General features: G+C 38.9%; 1 protein-coding gene across 1 annotated transcript; it reads left to right on the forward strand.

Annotated features, from left to right (window-relative positions):
* The first annotated feature begins 561 nt into the window (after nt 1–561).
* mios (missing oocyte, meiosis regulator, homolog (Drosophila)) lies at nt 562–24,528 on the forward strand. Its single transcript, XM_030157289.1, has 12 exons — nt 562–664; nt 1,669–2,544; nt 2,635–3,124; nt 3,285–3,383; nt 6,144–6,398; nt 7,866–8,035; nt 10,525–10,590; nt 12,266–12,424; nt 14,252–14,404; nt 17,548–17,752; nt 18,275–18,404; nt 21,413–24,528. Exons 2-12 carry the CDS (start codon nt 1,726–1,728, stop codon nt 21,501–21,503), a joined length of 2,637 nt encoding a protein of 878 aa, XP_030013149.1. The 5' UTR covers nt 562–664; nt 1,669–1,725; the 3' UTR covers nt 21,504–24,528.
* Nucleotides 24,529–24,850: the final 322 nt, after the last annotated feature.

A 24,850-nucleotide genomic window follows, 5' to 3' on the forward strand; every position in this document is an offset into this window, starting at 1 on the left:
ATTATTAGTGCGAAGAATAGTGAACATTCTTCTTACCATGGAAAAATACAACTGACAAAATTAAACAGCGAAATACCAGTTTCATTATCCATCATTAGAATTAATTGTGCGTCTTTGTTTCTCATAGACTAACTCCTTGTAATCCAATGCCGGTTTGGGAGGATATCCTTATATTCTTTCCTGCTCATGTTTTGAACTGTTGCATGGATATTGTTTGGATGCTACACGTAAAATCCCAGGAGATTGTTTTAGTTTTCCTCTCTCTCCCACTAATGTCAAAACCAGATGAATTTTAGTACAATTCTTCTAAATGGAACCGATATGCGTCCTATTTTGCGCACAGTAGTGAACTACAACAAAGAGGAGGCGATGCCCTCTGTTATTACGTTAAACTTTAGCCCATTGTTATTTTATAATCGTCTAAGTCTTGTTAATTTGTATGAACCAACTTGTCTGTTTTCATCCTTTTTGTTACAGCGCACTCTGTTGGTTAAGTGCATGTGAAGCGCCACTCAGCCTCACCGGAACTTTCAGCAGCCGGTACTTGTTCTGTCGGACATATTTTGATGATACACATAACATTCAGTAGCACTGAAGTTGTCGATCTTCGTCATGTGTTTATCAAAGTGGTACTTGCTCGCCAGTGTTTACAGTTTGAATGTTTGTAAGTAGTTCCTAAATGTAAGGAAACGAGTTTAGCAAGTGTTCATGACTCCTGGCTTAACCAACGTTTGCCAGACGGCGATGTTTTCAGCTCGACCTTTAGTCGTTAGCATTAGCTAAAGTTAGCATGCCACTAAACCTGGCACTCTTACTAGATCTACACATTTACAATTCTGGCCTTTTGTGGTCCATCGTGTCGCCTACTTTGGATCCTTTAAATGTTACGATTTTTGCTTATAAAACAATTACGTTACCAACTTTTTAGTTAACTGCAGTTAGTTAACTTTTGTGTACTTAGCTGAGGTGGTTGTTACATTAGCTCTAGCCTACCAGAGTGTCCACAAAAGCTATGTAGGTATCAAGTCCGACTTGAAGTTTTTGTCTACATTTTGGTCAGTTACACTTTTACACTCTTTCTAATAATAATTTTGATAGAATTAAAATATTAAATGTGTAATGTGACATGCAGCCCTCCTACCAAATGTATTTTAGTTTCAGTTGTAATATTTTTTGTGGATTTGGAAGAACACAGTTGCATAATTTGGATATAATATTAATATTTATGTTTCCATCAGTGGATATTCACCTCGGAATAAGAATCGTTGTGTGTTAATTTATTACAGTTAACTGTTTAGGTTTGTGGATGGAGCAGGACGCCAAGTTGCTCTACGTGTCTCTACTTTATCTCAAAATTGGTTTTCACTTTTTTCCATTTAATGGCAGATCGCATAACGTGTAAAAGTAACTTACAGCCACTTACAATGTTTCAGTGAGGGTTATTGAGTTGATGAGTGAGTCACCAACAAGCGCAGGAAGCTCAAAACAAACAGTTTTTTTTTTTTTTTGTGTTTTTTTTTTTGTGACCATAGTGGACAAGGTTAGGCGAGTGATATTCATCAGATTGGAGTCTTCACCATCGCTACTAAATGTCACTAATTTAACATACTAACCTTCAAATATGATGAATTGTTCATGTACTTACAACTGTGTCCTTCTGATTTGCAGGTTGTTGCCTGGTTAGAGGTCAGATATCTTTGAGACGCTTCTAGCTGCTTCTGAATCATGAGTGGCTCTAAGCCAGACATCTTTTGGTCTCCTCACCATCCTGATCGCTATGTCATCTGTGACTCTGAGCTAGGCCTTTACCGAATTGGACCTGTAGGAAGTGCAGAAGCCAAGGCTGGTACACTCCCTCTCTCTGAAGAAACTGCTGCTACTTTACTCGCCATTAACTCTGACACCCCTTACATGAAATGTGTGGCCTGGTACCCAAAGCATGAGCCTGAGTGTTTGCTTGCTGTGGGTCAAGCTAACGGCAGAGTCGTCCTCACTAGCTTGGGCCAGAGCCACAACTCCACATGTAAAGAGCTTGTGGGAAAAGAGTTTGTGCCCAAACATGCTCGTCAATGCAACACTTTAGCATGGAACCCTGTGGACAGCAATCTTTTGGCTGCTGGGTTGGACAAACACAGAGCAGATTTTTCTGTCCTCATATGGGATATTAGCAGTAAGTTCTCCCCTGAGGCAAGTGTAGCAGCTGAAAAGATTCGCCTTTCATCTGTAGATTTGGACTCGGGCACAGTAGTTACCAAACCGTTGTACGAGTTGGGACAGAATGATGCCTGTCTTTCCCTCTGCTGGCTACTTCGTGACCCAAAGCTGCTCCTGGCCGGCATGCATCGAAACCTTGCCATCTTTGACCTGAGAAACACAAGCCAGAAAACATTTGTCAACACCAAGGCTATCCAGGGGGTGACAGTCGACCCACATTTTCCTGACAGAGTCGCCTCTTTTTTTGAAGGACAGGTGGCCATTTGGGACCTGAGGAAATTTGAGAAGCCTGTGCTTACTTTGACCGAGCAACCCAAACCACTCACTAAGGTATGATTTTGTTGACTCAAAAGATTCTTAATATAAAACAAAGCAATGTTGGTGGCAAATTATGTTTTTCTTATATTTTCTTGTTCTCAGGTGGCTTGGTGTCCAACTCGTACTGGTCTGCTGGCCACTCTTACACGTGACAGCAACATCATCCGCCTGTACGATATGCAACACACACCAACCCCAATTGGTGATGAGACAGAGCCCACCATCATTGAGCGGTGTGTCCAGCCCTGTGACAGCCAGATCGGCAGCTTTGCTTGGCACCCGTCTTCTCAGAACCGCATGGTGGTGGTGTCAGCAGCCAACAGGGTTATGACAGACTTCACAGTATTTGAACGTATCTCATTGGCCTGGAGCTCCACCACGTCACTCATGTGGGCGTGTGGCAGACACCTTTATGACTGTGTGGAGGACGGGGCTGATGGACTGAAGAGCACAATAGAGAAAGACATTGCCACGAAGATGAGGCAGAGAGCGCAGTCCAGATATGGACATGATACCGTCCAGTTGTGGAAGAACCACCTGCTGGCTGGAGGAAATGATCCCCAGCTCAAGTCTCTGTGGTATGATCTATCCTATATCCTTTGGAAAACCCTGCTCCATAAGGGGCTCATATCAGCTCTTAATTTGAGTCTGTGATTCAGTTTATCTGTTGGAGCTTTATGGTGTATCTTGTCATTGTGGCATGAGTCTTTTTTTGTTGAAACACCTATTGCAATTTCCTATTGAAGTCCTACATATGAAGCAGTGTGCAGAGGATATGGAGCTGAAACTGCAGGGGAACAAGCAGTCTGTAGTCTACTCTGGTATCAAGAACATTGTAAAAACCAGCTCAGGTAAGACATCTGACATGCTCATTGTGTCAAAAACTTGGGCAGGGTGCTGACGTTTGGTATTTTTAGTGCATTGAAAATGCTTTGTTTCTTTTCAGAACTAAATTTGTGCATCCAAGGAGTAAATATGCTTATCATCAAAAATACTGGTTAATGGCTCCCTACCATAATGTAATATACAGTGGGGCAAAAAAGTATTTAGTCAGCCACTGATTTTGCAAGTTCTCCTACTTAGAAAGATGAGAGAGGTCTGTAATTTCATCAGAGGTACACTTCAACTATGAGAGACAAAATGAGAAAAAAAATCCAGGAAATCACATTGTAGGATTTTTAAAGAATTTATTTGTAAATTATGGTGGAAAATAAGTATTTGGTCAATAACAAAAGTTCAACTCAATACTTAGTAACATAACCTTTGTTGGCAATGACAGAGGTCAAATGTTTCCTGTAAGTCTTCACCAGGTTTGCACACACTGTAGCTACTAAATACTTTTTTGCCCCACTATATTATCTCCCATGAATTTCTTAGTTACAGTGTCATTTGTCCCACCACATTTTAACATGTATACCTGAATACATTTATTGTCTATAGGGTGACCTTGGGTGACTTGAAAGGCGTCATCAGATAAAATTTATTATTATTATTGTTATTATTATAATTGTTATTATTATTATTATGTGCTTTGCACAGTAATGCAACATCCCCAGAATGCAGAGGCAATACCAATACAAATGTTTAAGATAGAAGTCTGCCCGATAGCTGATTTGTTTTGGTTGGTTTACTCGACTCCTCTGATGTCATTGACCAACCCAAAGGAAATAAGCTAATGTCATCAACAAGTGGGACTTTTCTTCAAATTTGCCACCATCAGAAAGCTATAGTTATATTTCTTATTAAGTTGACAGATGATTTCAAGTTGTATAAAGTATTTTTGTTTATATCAAACGGTTTTGAGTGACAAAACAGCTTCTGTAAATCGGCAGTAAATTGGTTTATATATTTCAATTTATATGTTTCAGTATTATATAATTATATATTTCAGTGCTGTTTTTTGAAATTGCTTTGACTGTAGAGAAATGCCAAGAATCTAAAAAAAACCACTTGGCTTTGTACCATAATGTGTAGTATAATTTTCATTTTGTTAAAATGCATTTTATCGCTTTGGTATAAAAAAAGTATTGTTCAGGAACCAGTCGTAAAGCTGCATGAGCTGAAATCCAGAGAAAAATGGCAGAAATGCAAATTATATTTCTGCACCTGTCTCCCCAGTTCTGATAAAAAGATGAAAAATAAAGGTAGATGAAATTTGACGCTGCCGGGGTCTGCCTTGAACCATGGATCAGAGCAGTAGAGATGTCTGACTGAATTTGATCAGTCATCAGTAATTCCAGCTATCGATCATATATTTTTAACCCCTACCTGTGTGAAAACACCTGTAGTCAGACAATGTCTGTGTCAAGGTAAACTTTGTACAGCCACAGAATCTGGGACAATTTCTTTTAGCTCACCAGCTGATAGGCCATGAGCTGTTGTGAAGGCACTCTGTCCATCGTTGATGTCTTTGTCAGCTTCATCACCGTCGGCTTCGTTAGCAATTTTTTCAAACATCTTCTCCAACAAATCTACTGGTCAGATTAATTTCAATTTTTTTGTAGCTTCCTTGGGACAATGTCTACAAAGTTTGTTCACAGTTTTGAGAATTTTTTATTTTTTCATTTTTTATTAATTTTTGAAATATTAAAAATTTGCCTTTACTTATAAAGGGCCATATTTTGATGGTTTATAACAGATAGAGATATCAATATAGTTACTATTGAGCACTGATAGGACTTATCTACATAGACTTTCATTTAATTTGTTGAATTATCCTCCAGTGAAAGTACCACCCACATCTATTGAGAGATTAATCTCCCGTATCAAGTCCACAGGACTCTAACATAGCTTGTTACTGATTCTTTATACAACATGCGGGTGAGCTACACGGCCAGTGGTCCTATTTTTGTTTCTTCTCAGACTACACAAGCTACAATGTGCTAAAAGGGAATAACTGATTTATCTATCAGTACCCAACACATCAGGATGTTACAATGTTATATATCGTTAATGATATATTTTCTTCGTATCTTTATATTTATTTTTAATATTTTATATTATTGAAATATTATTTTAATTTAGATAGTTGAATTCTTAAGTTTAATCACATATTAGTCAGTATCACTTAGAAACCTTTGTGTCACAGTGGTAAAGTTCTTAGGATAGGTCACATCTTGGTCAACATACTAAACTGACAGATTTATGATCACAGGACTTAGGTTTTATCTTAGGCACACTTTTAAATACCGCTTTTAAATACACATGCCCACAGACGATCACAAACAACAAGAGATAAAAGGTGAACACGTTGTCAAAATGGGGTTTTACATAGAATTGAGGTATCACATCTGCTTGACTTTAGAGTCAGATGACACCAGTCCATTTTCTGTGACCAACCCACCTAGCACAAGGGGGTCAGCTCATAGTTTGAAGATCAGGTTACAAGGATGATAAAAGTGATGTGCATTGGAATGTCTGGATCCATTTCCTGCTTGGTGTGGATCCTCAGCACTGAGTCATAGTATGTACTTTGTTTGTGGTCAGATAAGCCAAATTAAATTTATAAAAATGAGACCTAAAAGAATCCAGACTTTTTCTTGGAGCTTCCAACAAAAGAACACGTTCACATTATGCATTATGTTAAATGGTCTGTATCTTGTTGTACTCAGGTGCATCTGAGAGTCGCAGGTGCTGGAGTGGCTCCGACCGTCAGACAGACGTACCACGATACCACAGTGACGAGCGCAGCCTGGCCCTGCGGCTCTGTGGCTGGATCAGCCGGGGCTCCGATGTGGACGTGGAGCCCTTCCTCCGATCTCTGGAGCAGGAGAGGGAGTGGGAGCGAGCAGCTGCCGTGGCTCTTTTCAACCTGGACATCAGACGAGCCATTCAGATCCTCAACAAAGGAGCCACTGCTGAGAAAGGTCAGTGATGGATCATAGGACCCTTAGGCGTCTGAGCCTACTTTGACAGTTTTTAATAGTTTTGATTTTGTCTTTATACAACACGTTAAAACATTTACCATAACCTTGTTTGGTATCATTTTGTTCAGCGTAACTTCACCTATATGATCTGAGATAGATAGATGGATAGATAGATAGATAGATAGATAGATAGATAGATAGATAGATAGATAGATAGATAGATAGATAGATAGATAGATAGATAGATAGATAGATTGATTGATTGATTGATTGATTGATTGATTGATTGATTAATTAATTAATTACTTTAAACTATTTTATTAACATATTGGACCATCAAATCCAGATTGAAAAACATACACTATTTATTACCATAAAAATCACTGTCATGCTCAATGAACAGCACTTTTAAAACAGTGTGTGATCTGATCACACTGGTGTGATCATGGACCCTGAAGAGGTAATGTCCTGCTGATAGGAGATGCCACTCTGCGTTACTCAACCTGCAAAAGTACACAGTAAGCCTATTACGCACCATGTTTATGTAAGTTATTTAGGATCTCATTTTTCTTTTCTACTTCTCCTTTTCTTATTTGAGAACATTGTAACTGATATTTAAAGATTTGGTAGCTGTGAATAAAAAAGTCCAAGGTTTGATACAGGACATGACTAAATGGCCTCATTCTTGTTATGCACCAACCTAGATCCAAATAAAAATAAACATGTAGGAATGACAAACATGAACCAGCAGCCGAATTACCTTGTTTTTCACCCAACATTCATCTGCTATCAGCTGCAGCACTCTTCACACTCAGAGTTAATGAAAACAGCAAGAGAGGGCTGTTGTTTACACACGTCTTGACTAAGAAAAATTCCACCAATGTAGGTCAAACGTTTTTCTGCTGTGTGTTCTAATGAGTGTTTCCTGAGCATGACCGAGGGGCTGACTCATTAGATAAGGTGTGCCGACAGAAATATCTCTGCAGGGTTTTCTCTCCAACAGCAGCTTTAACTCAAACTGAACACTATGAAGATGTCCTGATAGCTTTTCAGCAACTTCAAACACAGTGCATATGTATTTCCCTGGTACACGTCTGACAATGAGTATTTTTATTTCCTCTACATTCAAGGCTAGCTGTCTGGGGGTGTGAAAAAGAAAGGCATTGCGAAAGTTTAAAATTCCTTTTTTAGTTGTTTTGAGCACTGTTCCATGAGGAAGCCAAAGCGTGTCTAGTATATGATATCCTTAATATGAGCCAGCTTTTAAACACAGATATTTTTAAAAAATGAACTCTTTTGCTCTAGACCTTCTGTTTTAACTGAGCAGTCCTTCCATCACAGATAAAGTGCTCCTCATTTGTTATGGACAAGTTTAAATGTGGGGCATGCTTTCTTTGTGACTGCAGTGATGGTGAGATTGTATAAAAGACTTTATAAATGGCAGTAAATCTGCTTCGTTCTTTCCAGGTGACCTAAACTTGAACGTTGTTGCCATGGCGCTGTCGGGCTACACCGATGAGAAGTCGTCTCTGTGGAGGGAGATGTGCAGCTCCCTGAGGCTGCAGCTCAAGAACCCCTACCTCTGTGTTATGTTTGCCTTTCTCACCAGTGAACCTGGAGCCTATGACGGCGTGCTGGTACTGAATCTTTTAATCAGCATTTAAAAGAAAATACTGTGTATATAAAATGTTTTAGTCTAATCAGCCAACAAAATCATATAGCCAGGGTTCTCACAGTCAAGAAAAGCATTCATGGAAAATCATGGAATTTTAAAATGTCATTTTCCATGGTTGAAAATGTCATGAAATTGAGTAAAATCATTCAGTGTGAGAGCCAAAACATTAATTCTGTGTATCCTTGGGATTCAAATATATAACTATGCATCATGAATTGCCGTAATGCCTACATTTTTACTTAACCCTTAAAGGCCCACAGCTGTTTTTGTCACCTCTCCCAAATAATTTATCACCATTTATTATATCTGCAGCATTTAGCATTTTTCTGTGTAAATCATTTATTTTCCGATATTTAATTCACTGTAAATTCAAAGCTTATCATATCAAAACAGAGAAAACTGAAGAAATAGTGGCTTTTACGGCAAAATATTTCATCAACTGAACGTGTCTCCAACCACTGTCATTTATCTGCTGGTTGGGTCTTTGAGGGTTAATCTGTACCATGCAGTGCCGCTGTTCGGTTGATGGTGGATTTTTAGGTCTTTATGGGCTAAAACACACATCATGCAATGTGTCTGAAAGTCACATAATAATTTCTGATTTATTACCTCCGCCAAGGAGGTTATGTTTTTGCCAGGGTTTGTTTGTCTGTCTGTCTGTTTGTTTGTCTGTCCGTTATTATGCAACATAACTCAAAAAGTTATGGACAGATTTTGAGGAAATTTTCAGGGTTTGTTGGAAATGGGATAAGGAAGAAATGATTAAATTTTGGTGGTGATCGGGGGTGGGGGGCCCACGGGGGGGGGGGGGGGGGGGGGGGGGGGGGGCAGACCAGAAAATTTCAGCAAAATCTGTCCATAACTTTTTGAGTTATGTTGCACACTAACGGACAGACAAACAAACAAACAGACAGACAAACAAACCCTGGCAAAAATATAACCTCCTTGGCGTGGGGGGCCCACGGGGGGGCCACTGATCAGCCTTGGCAGAGGTCTGCGCTCTCCGAGTGCTTCTAGTTTATTTATTTTTATCCAGTTACATCTTTTATGTGACTTCTTATTACTTGTTTTAAGTTGTTTTTGTCTTGTATTGTTAAATGTTTTACAAAATTTTGATCATATTGCGTATTTCACATTGTTCTTTGTCTTGTGTATTCCATGTCACTTTGGTACTGGCATTTCTTTTACATAATTTTTTGTCTTGTTGAGTGATTTTAGTTTTTGTTTGTTTTCTCCTCTCCTCCATATTTTCTCATCGTTTCAGAGAAGTACACTCATAGATTCTTCCGGAAACACTCTTCTACAATTTTAATTCAGAAAATGTATTTAGATGTCTCATCATTGTTGTGTATTTTACTTTGATACCTGGCCACTCAGTGAAATCAGTTTGTCCCCACCCTAAATTTGGGACAAGCACACGTTGAGTTGTGGAAAAGTCATGGAATTTAATTTAAACAGATAAAAACTTCTCATCTTTTGGCAAAAATTGCATTTTGAGATCAAATCAGGTCACCAAAATTAAATATCAACAGTATAATTACGTGACAATTTAGTTCACCTTTGGTGCTAGGAATATTGTAGTATAATAAGGCTAGAAAGGTGAATTCAATGTCAGACTACTCTGTGGAATAAATCACTTTTGGAGCATTAAAGTGAATTAATTTGAGGTCAGGCTCCAGATGTAAATCCACATTTCAGAGTTGGTATTTTTTTTTTTTTATCTTAAAAATTTTTTCAATGAAATTTACAGAACAAAAGAACAACCCTGTAAACCTGGTTTAAGAAGGATCTTAGTATTTTGTAGTAAAAATTAAAATAACTGACAATGAAAATACTTAACATTTCAGTATTGTACATTAATGAATTAAAGTCAGCTTCTGTTCATGCATTTAAATGAAAAGTTGTGAAACTTTGTCTATATATGTGCGGAAACCCTGGATATTGGAGTTTTTTCTCTACTTAATGAAAATAAGTTTTTGTATCCGGTGATCAAAGGGAGATAAAAATGTCATTGGTCTTTGAAATTTTAAGGTATGCAAGAATGTGTTTTCGATTTCCACTGTTAGTATTGTAAGTCATAAAAGACTCCAGAGAAAATGAACATGAGCCCAGAACAGTTTGTGCTTTTTTTCCTTCACCAGCTGCTGCACATTTATTTATCTCCTCAGACCTTTTGTGACCTGAAGTTATCACTTCACAATGAAGGAATTTACAGTCAGTCACTTTGACCACATTTCCTGTCATTGAGGAGCTTTAGAACTTCCTGGTTTGGTTTTCTGCTAGTTGTGTTTTATAATATCAACATTTAAAGGCAAAATTAACCAGTACCAGTGACTGACATTTGCATGTCATCTAAGTTCTCTGTGTATTGTCAGTGAACTTTTTTCTCAATTTTATTGGAAAAAATGAACTTGGTATAAGGTGAAGCTAAAGTATTTGTCTTTGTTTCAGAATGAGAGCAGTGTGGCTGTGAGGGACCGAGTAGCCTTTGCCTGTATGTTTCTCAGTGATGCACAGGTAAGACTATGTTTTTACAAACCAACCTTTAAAGAGCAGATTATACTCTATTATATTATAGTCTATACCAGGGGTGTTGAACATCCAGCCTGTTGGCCAAAACCAGCCCACCAAAGGGTCCAGTCCAGCCCATGGGATGAATTCAAAATGCAAAAATTAGGGGTGTCAAAATAATTTTAGTTCAGGGGCCACATGCAGACCAACAAGTGGGTCAGACCAGTAAAATACGATAATAACCCATAAATAATGACAATCCAAATGTTTCTCTTTGTTTTAGTGTTAAAAAGTAAAATTACATGAAAATGTTTACTTTTACAAAACTATCCTTTCACAATAAATGTGAATTACCTGAACAAATATGAACAGCCTGAAATGTCTTAAGAGAAATGTGTAATTTTTACAATATTTTGCCTGTTACTAAATGTTTTGTATATATGTAGATCCACTGTGATCTGTAAGTTGTAATGCACATGAGTAAATGATAAACTGAGGCATAATATTGTTAAAATTAGACTTATTTGACATGACCTTTTCTTAAAAAAGCACTAGTCATAGAGGGCCATCCAAAATTGTATTTAATTGTGTTGCAATTCTTTTGAATCACACTTGGGTCTGTTTGAGCCACCAAGAAATATGTGCTCTAAATTGAAATAAAATTCCCATAATTAATTCAAAGTAATAAGGTTTAACTCTGTGCTGTTTGATGGGGAAAAAAACACATTTGAAAGTAGAAATGCAGCTATTGATTATTTTTGTAATCGAATAAATCTGTTGATTATTTTCTTTGATTCCATTAAACAATTATTTGAATAGGTGAAGAAAATTGTAAAAATGTGAAAGAGACATGTCTGAAAATGACAACTTGTCCTTTATTCCAGAACCAGCTGAAACAGCAACCACAAAAAGTATAAAAGTAAAAGGATATATTAAAAAAATCTATAGATGCAAACACTGACAAACAAGTCAAATGACATCTAACTTACTAACAACTTAAGATGGAACTAACATACAACTTTAAAAACAAAGACATATTTGTAATGTTTGTGTTAAAGTTAAAAGTTGATGGTTCCAATGTAGAAAAGTGAACATATAGACATTTTCTGCCTTTTTGTCCTTGTATCTTCTTCAAATATGTTGTTTGTGTTGATCCTGGCATCATGTGCGTCACAATAAGTGTCTGTGTGAAACACAACAGTGGAACCAATGTTTAGCAGCAGCAAAATGAAAGAAACAAAGCTTCGATTTACGAAAATTGTAATTGAATAATTTCTAAAAATTGATTCAAGTCAATTAATAGATTAATTGTTTCAGTTCAAATTGAAAGTAGTTCAACTTGACACCACTTCAGTTCTATTTAAATGAAACAATACTGGTGTTTCCCCTTTGTGGACTAAACCTGCTTTTCAGCCACAGCTTCCATACATCTTGTCATCTTCTGCATAAGTCTTTCATATTACTGTTGGCCACTTTATGCCTCTCCTGGAGCAAAAGTGTGGTTGCTCTGCTTTGTGTGAAGGCACATGAACACCCATCTTGCTCTGCATCACATCCCAAGATTTTTGTCTTTATTTTTTTCAGGGCTTTGTTTGACACAATTTTTGTATGAGTGTGTATTGTGTGGGCTACATTAATCGACTGCTTTAATCATTAATCCCTATGGTGTATTTGTCAACAGTTGCCTCGATACATTGACAAACTCACCAATGAGATGAAGGAGGCGGGTAACCTGGAGGGCATCCTCCTGACGGGGTTGACCAAAGATGGAGTAGACCTGATGGAGAGCTATGTCGACCGCACTGGAGATGTGCAAACTGCTAGCTTCTGTATGCTTAAGGTACACAAATACAGAAAATAAGTGGTTCTGAGAGGTTTCCAAGGGGTATTAGTAATTGTTTTGTCGTCTGTCCATTCAGTGACATAATTGCATTATCTGAAGTATGGATTGAGATATTTGCACCAAATTTATACGGTGGATGCATCTTGACATGGAGCCGAAACCTATTGAAAATAGGTCACCTTGACCTACTTTTTAAAGGTCAAATGGCCTTGTGCAGTTAGAATATCTGAGTACTTTCAAATATAAATATGTATGTAATAAGTTTTACACAAAGACAATCTAATCTAAATTATAGTGCAATAACTGTCAACAGAATCTTACTCTATATTTGGCCGAGGGGTATTAAAAGTGCACAGCATGTTATGTTTATATTAGTGTTGTCAAACGATTAAAAATTTTAATCAGATTAATCACAGGGTTGCTATGGATCATTTCAGTTGATCACGATTAAATATCATTCTTTTTTAATGTATATTAATCACGTTTCATTTTGCATGAGCAAACATATTCAAGAAAGAAGGGAATATATATGCACTTAACGTGTTTGTTGCAAGCTGGGCGACGCGTTAGCCAAAGTGCAAGCAGAATCCCTAACTAACATATGCTTCGCATTAATGTGGTATTTTAAGCCAGAAGTGCTTCGGTGAAAAGAAAAGTTCGTCCTGCAAAATGTGCATAATACTTTGTCATTCGACTGTTCCATCTTGTTTTGTTTTTTTTGTTTTTTACTTAAATTTCCCATCCCGAGGGCCAAAGTGCTGTGTAGCATCTTCCATCTTTATGGGTTGGTTCTGCTGCCTGTCACTACTGGATCAACTGCCCATTTGTGCATGCAGGACTTCGACAAACTGCCCGAAATGTACTGTCAGAGATGTTCAGGGTCATTCTGTGCTGCAGATGGATTAATTGTGTCAAAATTTTTAATCAGATTAATCATGATGATGGATTAATCTGCATAAATGCGTTAATTTTGACAGCCCTAGTCAACAACAGGCTTTTGTAACTTGGTGTAACTGGTCCTTGAGCCTGAACCATCAAAATTGTTTTCACATTGTGAACAAACTGAACCTAGTATCAGTTTGATCTGGAATAAGACTGCCTCTTTTGGTCGGATCAAGGACAGGGTACAATCCCACTTCAGATACTCTAAACTAGCCTTTTAATGCATGACGTTGCAGTGCATTTTAGCAAAAGCAGTCCTGGGGTCAGCATTTTGGTCAGTGACCCTGTGTGCTTTGGCCTCCAATTGGAGGCCACATGCATGTGCATTTTTTCCCACACTTGCACATAGTTGGAAACTAACCCCACAGTTAATCATAAACACTACATATTACCAAGTAAAGTTTGAGTGTTATTAATGAAACTGATTGTGATATACAAACTGTAACAATGAGAAGATCAACTCTGTATAAGTGTACCCTGAGAAGCAGATCAGTACACATGCTAAAACATGTCTGTACATTTACTAATAAGTCACAACTGTTTTTCCAAGCACAATTACCACCTCAACACCTGTGTTAACAGCATGAGACAAGCCTCACAGGAGGTATTTGCTTTCATGCACTTGTCAGTGTAAAAATAGTAAAAAAAAAAAAAAAAATTGTAGTAGAACTGGCCTGTAGCATCAGCTCTGACGTAAGTGCATATACCTTCCATGTACCGTACATAAACATGTACACATTCCACTATAGGGATGGGTGCATGAAGAGATAAAGAGGTGGAATTCTCCAGAAGCTGAATAGAGTTTGCTGTTTTTGTGGTTGCAACACCTTAACTGACATGAAAATATGAAAAAATCAAAACAAAAACTTGTCCTTAAAACAGGGTTCCCCAGGTGAGGTTCTGAAGGACCCTCGTGTCCAGTGCTGGATCGACAACTACCGTAACCTGCTGGATGCATGGAGATTCTGGCACAAACGGGCCGAGTTTGACATCCACAGGGGAAAACTGGACCCAAGCTCCAAACCACTGGCACAGGTAGCTGATGTTCAGCAACCGGTTTGTTGATACTAAAATGAGGCATCGAAACAACAATAAACATAATCAGAAAACCTGCTCACACAGATGCATATAAGTGTTTGGAACAGTCAGCATTTGTTATATCATGACATGAAATAAGGCATTCATGGTTGTAATGTGGCAGGGAATTGTCTATAGTACTGTACAAAGGTCTTCTCTTCCTTCAGCTTGACTGTTTTTTTAGGGCTTTAATGTGGAGACTTATTTGTTTTAGCATGTAAATGCAAACCTGTAGTTATTTACAGTAAGTTAAAGAAACTGACTTCTCCAGTTAGCTTTAAATTCTGACAAAGAGCTGTAGTTTATGAGTGATATAGGCTTGTTCTGGCGTAACTAATTTAGTCTGTCTTAGTCTGTTTTACATGATGCAATTATGTGCAGGGTTTCTCCAAATCCTTTAAAAGTCTTAAAAAGTTTAAAATCCAATAGTCTGAACTTTATAATGTTAACACAAGTTTGACAAGTCTTAAAATTGATGAAGTTATGAGTTAATATACTTCAGTCTCATTTTTAAAAGTTTTCTTCTGAAATAGCACTGATCACACTGTGACAAAATTCTGAACCTAAATCTACATGGAATAAATAAGTACCAACGCAAACAGGTCAGTTCAATTCAATTTTATTTATAGAGCCCAATATCACAACAAAGGACTTCACAGAAATTGTTTAATTGATAGAAACACAATTATAGTAAACAAACAGTCAAGTAATCAATTAGTAAACAGTTGATGAAGCAAATGGATCAATGTCCCAGGCATCCCCCATCCTTAGAACCTCCTTCTCGGTGAGGAAAAACTCCAAAAAACCCAGTGGGAAAAGAGAGACCTGGGGGAGAACCACCGTGAAGGACAGATCCACTCCCATGGATGGACGGGCTGTAGATGAGACCAGGACTGATGGACATCCATTTACTGGTGTTATTACAGTCTGTAGGGATGCACTAGGGTGGGGGTATATGCAGACTGCTGAGAGGGGGCATCTGGTGGGGGTGAGGAGGTCCATCCAGACTGGTGAGAGTGAGGGGTCACAATACTTTTGAGCACATCGAGCTGTCGTGTTGTAATATCGTGTGTGGAAATTGATGGGTTGTCTTTAGCAAGTAAATCATTCACTTTTCACGGCATTCTGCACCTCCTATTTTAGTTCAATTATGTTGTGTTTTTTGCTTGATGAATTGCATTGATAATAGTCTTAAAAATTGTCTTAAAAAACCCAGACTTTATCTTGATGAAACCTGCAGAAACCTGAATGTATGGTATCTTTTTTGTCCACTATCTCAGTTGAATATAATGTATTATAAGCCTTACTCAAGAATTAGCCAAGAAGATATTTGAAAGCAGGCCTACATGCAGTTCATGCACACATAGTTCTATTTTTACTGTTTATTGAACACTGGTAATGTCTAATCTATTTAGTATTAGTGATTCAGTGAGTTTTAAAGAGTCTGTTTCTCTGTCATCAGTGTTAGTGTGATTACTGCTGCACTGTTGCATTTTTCCAACTGCCAACTGTTGTAATGTTCTGATCACATTAATTTGTGCTGTTTTATTGCGTCGTGTGGGAGATGAGCTCTAATCAAATAAATCTCAAACATTATCCCCTCAATATAATTTGTTTCAGTAACTCAAAGCAACTCAAAGTCTTCCTCCTACTCTGAACAGTTAGTCACTTTAGGTGTTCTCTGAAGGGACATGTTGAGAAAAATTGGGTTTTCAGTTCTTTATCCATTATAAAAGAGGTTTGGGCCTCTAAAAATAATATTAAACTATCAAAGCTCTCACACTTAGCCCTTTTTCAGATAACTTGGGCTTGAAATAACTGGTTTGGATGTTCATATTTATGGTATTGTCACATATAGTCACGCACTGCCTAGTTCTGTTAAATGTGATGTCTGCGTAGCTGTGCTGCTGACCACTTCTCATGTACATATTTTCACACCCGTGGTGTGGAGCTGCTAAAGTGACCCATACTTTTTATAATGGGTGTCCCATTAAAATGCTACCACTACGATTTTATTATACCCCCACCCACCCCAGAGGGTATGTAGATATACCAGGAATTCTGTCCGTCCGAGATTTTGTCCAACAGATTTCTCTGACACTATTCACCCAATTCTTTTCAAATTTCACACATGTACTTTACATGTGCCTTTCACTCAATTTTTGTGTGTTTTCTTTTTACTAAATTTTTAAAAGTTTTTAAAAGAATTGAAAGTTAAGACTCAAAATTAATCCCTGGGTAGGCAGGATATCAGTGAGCAGGAGGGGCAAAGTGTTGACCGGGCGGGGGTATTAGTAAGCTCCGCTTACTTTTGCACTTGTTTTGTTTTAAATTTACTTTGTAAGAAAAGTCGTTTCAAGCAGTCATATGATTTTTAAGTCAACCAGAGAATAAGTGAGTGTCTGTGATACATTCAGCTGTAGCCTAGAAATGGAAACTGTACCGAAGTGTCAGGTTAAATATTGCTGGTATCTAGATTTGACTATCAACAGAGGTTTTTTGTTTTTTTTTTTAAATTAGCTTGAAAATTAGGCATTTCTGCTCCACAAAGCTTGACATGCAACTGACATGCACCTATGCTGTGGCTGCTCTAACCTGTTAACATAGGCAGTGAAAGGAAAATCAATAGATATCATGATCACCATGAAGTTGTAACCAGTGTACTCCAAACCTTAACCAGATCACCAGGATGACCAGAAACACCAGAAGTACTTTTGACTAATGTGTGTCTATGTGGTGGTATCATTGGCACTGACTTGACTCCAGCAGTTAATTTGCATTCAAAGCAATTGAAACAGGCCCTTTAGAACAGGACTGAAAACCAGGAGTTTATAGGCTTGGTTTTTAGCTGAAAGTTGCTATTCACATTCTGGGGATATGTGAAACTGGCTTTAACCTGTTAAATAAGGTAATAATATGTTCCCTCTAAAACATAACGGACATTCCAATGATCCCAATTAAGTAGGTTGAGATTATAGCTGTATTATCTTTGTAATATGTATGTCTGTCCTCTCCAAATTAAATTGAGACAGCTGCTGAGCGTGGTCAGTCAGTTCTCCAGTCCTTATCAGCCAACCTTTGTGTTTGCTCTCATGTGGCAGGTGTTTGTGAGCTGCAACTTCTGCGGGAAATCCATCTCTTACAGCTGCTCGGCAATGCCTCACCAGGGACGCGGTTTCAGCCAGTACGGGGTCAGTGGATCTCCCACCAAGTCCAAAGTGACCAGTTGCCCTGGCTGCAGGAAACCACTACCACGATGTGCCCTCTGCCTTATGAACATGGGCACACCGGTGTCCAACTGCCCTGGTAAAGTGGATTATACTGAGTGTGCAGACAGATTACGTGATATTTTAAGTAGAAGCCATACATGTTGGAGCTGCTTCATACTGAGAGAATACGGCAGAATATGCATACAAAGCAGTCAAACCAGGAACTGCGATAGCCAGTCATTTTTATTTTTTTTTTAAATTTCAGTGATATCCCTCATACCATATTGATTATTATTTTACCCCCACCCACTCCAGAGGAATATAGAGATATACCAGAAATTCCGTCCATCCTTCTTAGGTTTTTGTCCAACGATTTCTCAAACACTATTCACCCAATTCTTTTAAAATTTCATACATTCTTTACATGTGCCTTTCTTTTAATTTTTGCTTTTTTTAAACACATTTTTAAAAAGTTTTTCAAAAGATTGAAAGGTAAGACTCAAAATAAATCCTGTGGTAGGCAGGGTATCAGTGAGCAGGAAGTGTATTTGTAACCTCTACTTACTTTTTCACTTGTTAGCTGTTAGTATCAACTTGTGTTTGTTTTTTCTTTTTCCAGGCACAGGGAAGTCAGATGAGAAGATGGATTTGACAAGGGAGAACAAACTCGCCCAGTTCAATAACTGGTTCACCTGGTGTCACAACTGTCGACATGGAGGCCATGCTGGCCACATCCTCAGCTGGTTCAGGTAACACTATATTAACCGCCACCAGAGTAAAAACTGTTTGTCAGAACAAAAATTCAGGTTAATTCAGTTTTGCATAGTGCAGTCATAGTATACAAACATTTTCAGGCATTTCACAAATTAAGGTAGAGGTTTTTTATACTACACAGAGAAGAAGTGCAGCAAAGCCCATGATGATGCTGGGAAGACAACACATTCTTTTACAGAAAGAAACCAAAAAAACAATGGGTGCAGGGTAGATGTCCAAAAGCATAGAAAAAGAGCAACAAACAACATAGAAACTGGATGACAGACTCAGTCACTGGGCACGTTAGTCCAGAATCACACATCAAAAATGTAGTTTTCCAGAGCCAGAGATTCCTAGAGATTCAGTAGGGAAAACGCTAAACTACAAGAAAAAAGACACAAAAACATGTTCTCCTATAGATGCACCGCTCAGAATATGTTCCAAAGGTCAGAATCTGCAGTGAGCAAGCTGTCAGTCCCACTTGTCAGACACACATCAAATCCTTATATTTGTAGTTTTTAATCCACAGAGAGCCCTATGGGAAGAAACACTGCTCTCACAGAATGGTGGACCCTAGACCCAGAGTTTGGCCCTGTCAATACTTAATCACCTCTCAGAAGGACTAAAACAAACATCTAGTTACGTGTTTGACACTTATAGTCAACTTACACCTCCCATCACAGTATTTAATGACTGAAAACCACTACTTGTGGAGGATGAAAGTCCAGAAAATAGAGAGGTCTGTCTGTTTTCTATCTGAATGGAGAGTTGCTTATGTTGTTCAAGCGATGAACCAAAAGAAATTCTTCATTGTCGAAGTTGAGGCGGATTAGCTAACATCAGCTAACAGTGTTGTCTAACAGCTCATTAATTTTAACTGCTGCAGTAGTAGTGACAGCAGATGTATTCTGGTTATGTCAACTTGCTATCTTATGACATAAATTTAGCATACACATTTCCAGTTTATAGTTATACACATACAGTTTATATAGTTTAAATACACTGCCTGGCCAAAAAAAAGTTGCCACCTGGATGGATTTAACAAAGCAAATAGGTAAGAGCCTCCTGTTGGATAATTACTGCACGGGTGACTATCTTTCAGCTGGCAACAAGTTATTTAACCCCAACTGATACCTTGAGTAGCTTCTCATTTCTTTAACAACCATGTTGAAAGACGCATCCCATGGCATGGTCGTGGAAAATAGGTTAGTCTGTTTGAGAAGGGCCAAATCATTGGCATGCATCAAGCAGAGAAAATATCTAGGGAGACTGCAGAAAATACTAACATTGGGTTAAGAACTGCATTATTAAATACTGGAAGAATAGTGGGGAACCATTGTCTTCGAGGAAGAAATGTGCTTGGGAAAAAAATCCTAATTGATCATGATTGGCGATCACTTAAACATTTGGTGAAATCAAATTGAAAAAAAAACAAAACAAAAATAACAGTAGAACTCAGGGCTATGTTTAATAGTGCAAGTAAGAGCATTTCCACATGCACAATGCGAAAGGAACTCAGGGGATTGGGACTGAACAACTGTGTAGCCTTAAGAAAACCACTAATCAATGAAGCTAACTGGAAAAAAAGCTTCAGTTTGCTAGGGAGCCTAAAGATTGGACTCTAGAGCAATAGAAGAAGGTTATGTGGTCTGATGAGTCCAGATTTACCCTGTTCCAGAGTGATGGGCGTATCAGGGTAAGAAGAGAGGCAGATGAAGTGATCCACTCATCAGGCCCTGTACAAACCTGTAGGGGCAGTGCTATGATCTGGGGTTGCTGCAGTTGTTCAGGTCTAGGTTCAGCAACATTATGTGCCCAAAGAATGAGGTCAGCTGACTACCTGAATATATTGAATGACCAGATTATTCCATCAATTAATTTTTTTCTTCCCTGATGGCATGGGCATATTCCAAGATGACAATGCTAGGATCCATCAGGCTCAAATTGTGAGAGTGGTTCAGGAAGCATGAGACATCATTTTCACACATGGATTGGCCACCACAGAGTCCAGACCTTAACCCCATTGAGAATCTTTGGGATGTGTTGGAGAAGGCTTTGTGCAGTGGTCAGACACTCCTATCACCAATACAAGATCTTTCTGAAAAATTCATGCAGCACTGGATGGAAATAAATCTTGTGACATTGCAGAAGCTTATCGAAACAATGCCATAGTGAACGCGTGCTGTCATCAAAGCTAAAGGTGGTCCAATGAAATATTAGTATGTGACCTTTTTGGCAACTTTTTTTTTTAGCCAGGCAGTATAACTCTCCATTGACAGTCTACTGCTTTAAATGACAGATGGGTGTGATTATGGTGCATGTTAGGAGAAGTGGTGGTACATTTTATATGTCTGAACTTTGTCTCACAGATGGGATTCTGGCAAAGTACAATCCAAGATCCTTTCCTTGTCAGTTAGTGCTTGTGACTGAACAAGAACCTTATGACATTTTAGTAAAACAAACCAGATACAATTACTGATGGCAGTAGAAGAAAGCCTTGTTTCGCCTCTAGGTGGGCATTACTATGGGTGTGCGACATCCCATTAGAACTATGAATTAACATTAAAGCTGTATTAAAAGAGTAATATGTTCAAGGTGTGCTATCACAACACATTTATTAGAGGATCCAAGTAAAATGAATGAGAGCAGAATGACTCCTGGAAAAAAGTAGTGAGTTAGTATTTATATAGAGAAATTCAGTGTAAGCTTATGAGAGCCATGGCTTTTTAGAGCTAGCAACTAGTGGCCATCTGTGGTATTACGCTTTTAGATGCATGGTTTTGGCTCCACTTTGGAGTCATGGTTCTTCCCACTTGCTGTAAGGCATATTTAAAAAACAAACAAACAAACAAACACCTGTTTCTGGATGTTACCAAGCCAGCACTTAAACAGTTCAAGTGAACTCAGGCCTATATAATCCATGCATGAAAGGAATTAAATGTGTGTATATTTAATTGTTCTTATATTATATTTAATCAGTTCGTTCTTCCTGTGTCCCATACAGAGACCACACAGAGTGTCCTGTGTCGGCTTGTACATGTAAATGCATGCAGCTTGACACCACTGGGAACCTGGTACCTTCAGACAGCAGCTAAACATGAGTCAGATTCTGAGACCAAACATCAGCAAGAAGCCAACCAGCAGAGGCACATCGCTGCACCCAGTACATGGAGACCCCTGAAAGGACAAAGGGTGTCATCAGTGTCCACCTCCGAAGAGGCTGCTTGAATTAGCACAAAATAGTGTTGAGATATAATCTAGTGAATGTAACATTATAACATATAAAGAAGGGAGGCCGTGTGTGAACGCGTGTGTGTGTTACTGATGTGACTAACTGAATCAATGAAAGAAAAGGGAGCAAACACAGCTCTGCTAATGGAAATCTGAAATCCCACTCAGGAGTAATACAAGAAGAGACTCTGCTCTAATTGCCTCTTCCAGTCTAACCTGAATCAGGCTATTGTGATTGATTTAAATAATCAAATATCCGTTCACACATCACATTGTAAAAAGATGTGATCACAGGTGCCAATACATAGGAGCTATATTTTGTGACTTGTGTTTTAATATTTAATATCTTTGTTTATGTAACAAAGGGTCTTCACATACCTCATATAAGCATTGTTCACCATTAAGGATGTTACCTCGAGTGAGAAGAGTATTGTACTAAAAAGGGTGGAAATGTACTTGCTTTTAAACCATGTGTTTGTGTTCACACAGTGATGGCCTTGCATACCTTGAGCTCACTGAGAGCATCAGTTGTGTTCATCCTCAGAAATTGCAGCACACAAAAGGAGTTTGCATTTTGGCTGTCACAGCATTGAGTTTTTGGATCCAAAAGAGGTAGAGCTGCAGTAGCACAAGGTTTCAGAGCCATTTGTTAGGGGTTATGGCTGAGCTCATGTTAAAGCTTATTGAATTGGTAAAATAGTAAACTTCAAGCATTTGCATTAAAGGTCAGTTGCACTTGAACAAATGGTAAAGACAAAGGCTTCATGGGCCTCCAGGCAGTAATGAAAAATAGTAAAAGAGGTGGTCTTTGGTGAAGGGCATGTCAATGCACAAAAAATACAAAAACCAAGGCACTCTTGTAATTTTAAAATGCAGGGGGACAAAGGTAGGGGGACAAATGTTGATGAGGCCAGCAGGCTGAAACGCGTTGGGGCTCAGTGAGGTCCACTCAGACATGCCTTAATTAATAAAGGCATTTTAAAATTATAAAAGAGTGCCTTGGTTTTTGTATTTTTTGTGCAAAGGTCAATTGCAAGTCAATTACCAAACTCAAAAATCCTGATTGGGTAGACATGCGAGCTGTTTTGCACACCTGCCAAACAAAGCTAGCACAGCGGACTAAAATCTCTTTAATGGACCACCAAAACACCAAAAGGTCCAAATAAAGCGGATGAGATTGTCGACTTCAATTATTGATGAGAGAAGTTCAGTATAAGTATGGCAGGCAGAGTTTTTTGGAACCAACGCCTAGAGGCTGTGTTACTTTTAAAGATATGTGAGTATTGGCTTCATCTTGGTGTGCTAACCACTCACAGGCTAAACTTACATCAGTAAACTTGAACTATTGTTTAGTGTCCAAACTTACCATGAGATGTGCACACAGTTCATTGCATGACACGGGCCACTGGGGATTCATGCACACCTACCTTGAAGTGTAATGAAATGGACATTGAACAAGTTTCCACACCTAGAGGTTGTTTGAATTGGTCCAAATCTGCCAGCTATTGTAAAAGCTAGTATTATGTATGCTCTCCCATGCCTGTGTGAAAAGTAACTGTGTCTCTAGAAGAAGCTGCTTAGCTTAGATTTCTTGAGGTCAAATCAAGTTGTCACCATCAAAAAACTGTTCCAAAGTTCATTTGGAATTGTACCAAGACCACTGTCTCTAAGCGGGCTTGGTATGGTTGTTCCTATCTAGGTCTGTGTGCCATGTCTGTGTTTGTACCTGCTTAAGGGCCTCAATTCTAATAGACTAGAGGGACTAAAGTCCTACCCCCAGCACCTGATGTAACTGGTTTGTAGTTCTAGAGCAGTACATTTTTGATGCCATGGAAGGTAGTTTTTCTGTCCATGAGCCAGTTCTTTGGCTGTTGAAACAGTAAGACCTGGTTTGAGAATAGTCACTAGCCCTCTGTGATAAAGGGGTATATGCGAACATGCAGCTGGTTGTCTATGCAAACGCATAATTAAAAAGCAAGTACATCTCTAGGATCACACTCCTTTGCTCTCTTCATGTTCCTCTATGCCACTCTTCATGTGGCATTGTGCAGGAAGGCTTCCAGTGAGGGGGCAATTTGGGGTGAGGAACAGGAGAAGGTAGGGGTGGTGGGTGAAGGAGGATGGGGGGAGGGAAGGGAGGGAGTGGAGGGGTGCGTCTGTATTCAGCAGCTCACTCTAGGCCTGTGGTCCATGAAAGAAGCTCCCCAGAAAACAGCAGCTGCTCGGCACTCTGACAAGACCCTCCAGATTGTTCCCTTCATAAAGGACCTCAGCTGCCGGAACACTATTGACTCAAAGAGAAGGCTAGAGAGCAGACAGCCTGAGCCCCCCTCCTAGCCACCCACCCCTTCAACACCCTCTGACATACACACACTCGCCCCTACTCTTTCTTTCTCCTCTCCTTCTCTGGTGCCCAAATTGCACCCAAAAACCATACACGCCATACATCAATCTGAAGATGGGCGCCGTCTGTGGGGGTGGTGAGTGTGTGTGTGGGGGGGTAACCACTGTGTGTTAGCCACATTATAAATGGTTTTTTTCTCTTTTCTCTGCCACCCTCTCCCCTCTGCCACTAACCTAGGGAGGCATTGTAAGTGAGAGGCCGCCTGCACCAGAGCTGGCTAAATTACTTAGTCATGGAGTAGGGAGGAGGTGAGGAGGGACTGCAGGGCACCAGGAGTGACTGTACTGTATGCTATTTTCACCACAATCTCTTCCTGGTGTGGGAGGTTTCACCAGTCTGCATGCCCTTTTGTGAACTATTTCAGAGGCGAGCTGACAAATTGGCGAGCAGCATCGTGCCCCTCTAAACAAAAGTGGCTGAAATTTCATTCTTTCAGTGTGTCTTGTGTTTTTCCATTTAAAATAAATCCCATCAAATTGAGCACAGCTAAAATATGGTGTTTTCAAAAAGTTTGCTTGGTTTATTTTTGCATTATCATTGTTCATAGACACAGATGGTGTGGGTGTTCTGTCATACATGTGCTCTCGTGTTTCCTTCAGTTCAATAAGTCATACTTAATTCTCTGATGAGAACTCCAATAGGGTCGCACACTGTCAGTTCTGAAAAGATGGACAAAGCAAAAAAAAAAAAAAAAAAAATGGAGTTTTTACACGAACATGAAAAGACTTTTTAGCTATCCTTAGTTGAATGCTCCGATATAGAGGCTACTGTAAACCATCTTCTGTTCTCTGAAATTTTTGCTACCTT

The sequence above is a fragment of the Sphaeramia orbicularis genome, chromosome 16 (genome assembly GCF_902148855.1).
Source record: "Sphaeramia orbicularis chromosome 16, fSphaOr1.1, whole genome shotgun sequence".
Classification (NCBI taxonomy): Eukaryota; Metazoa; Chordata; class Actinopteri; order Kurtiformes; family Apogonidae; genus Sphaeramia; species Sphaeramia orbicularis.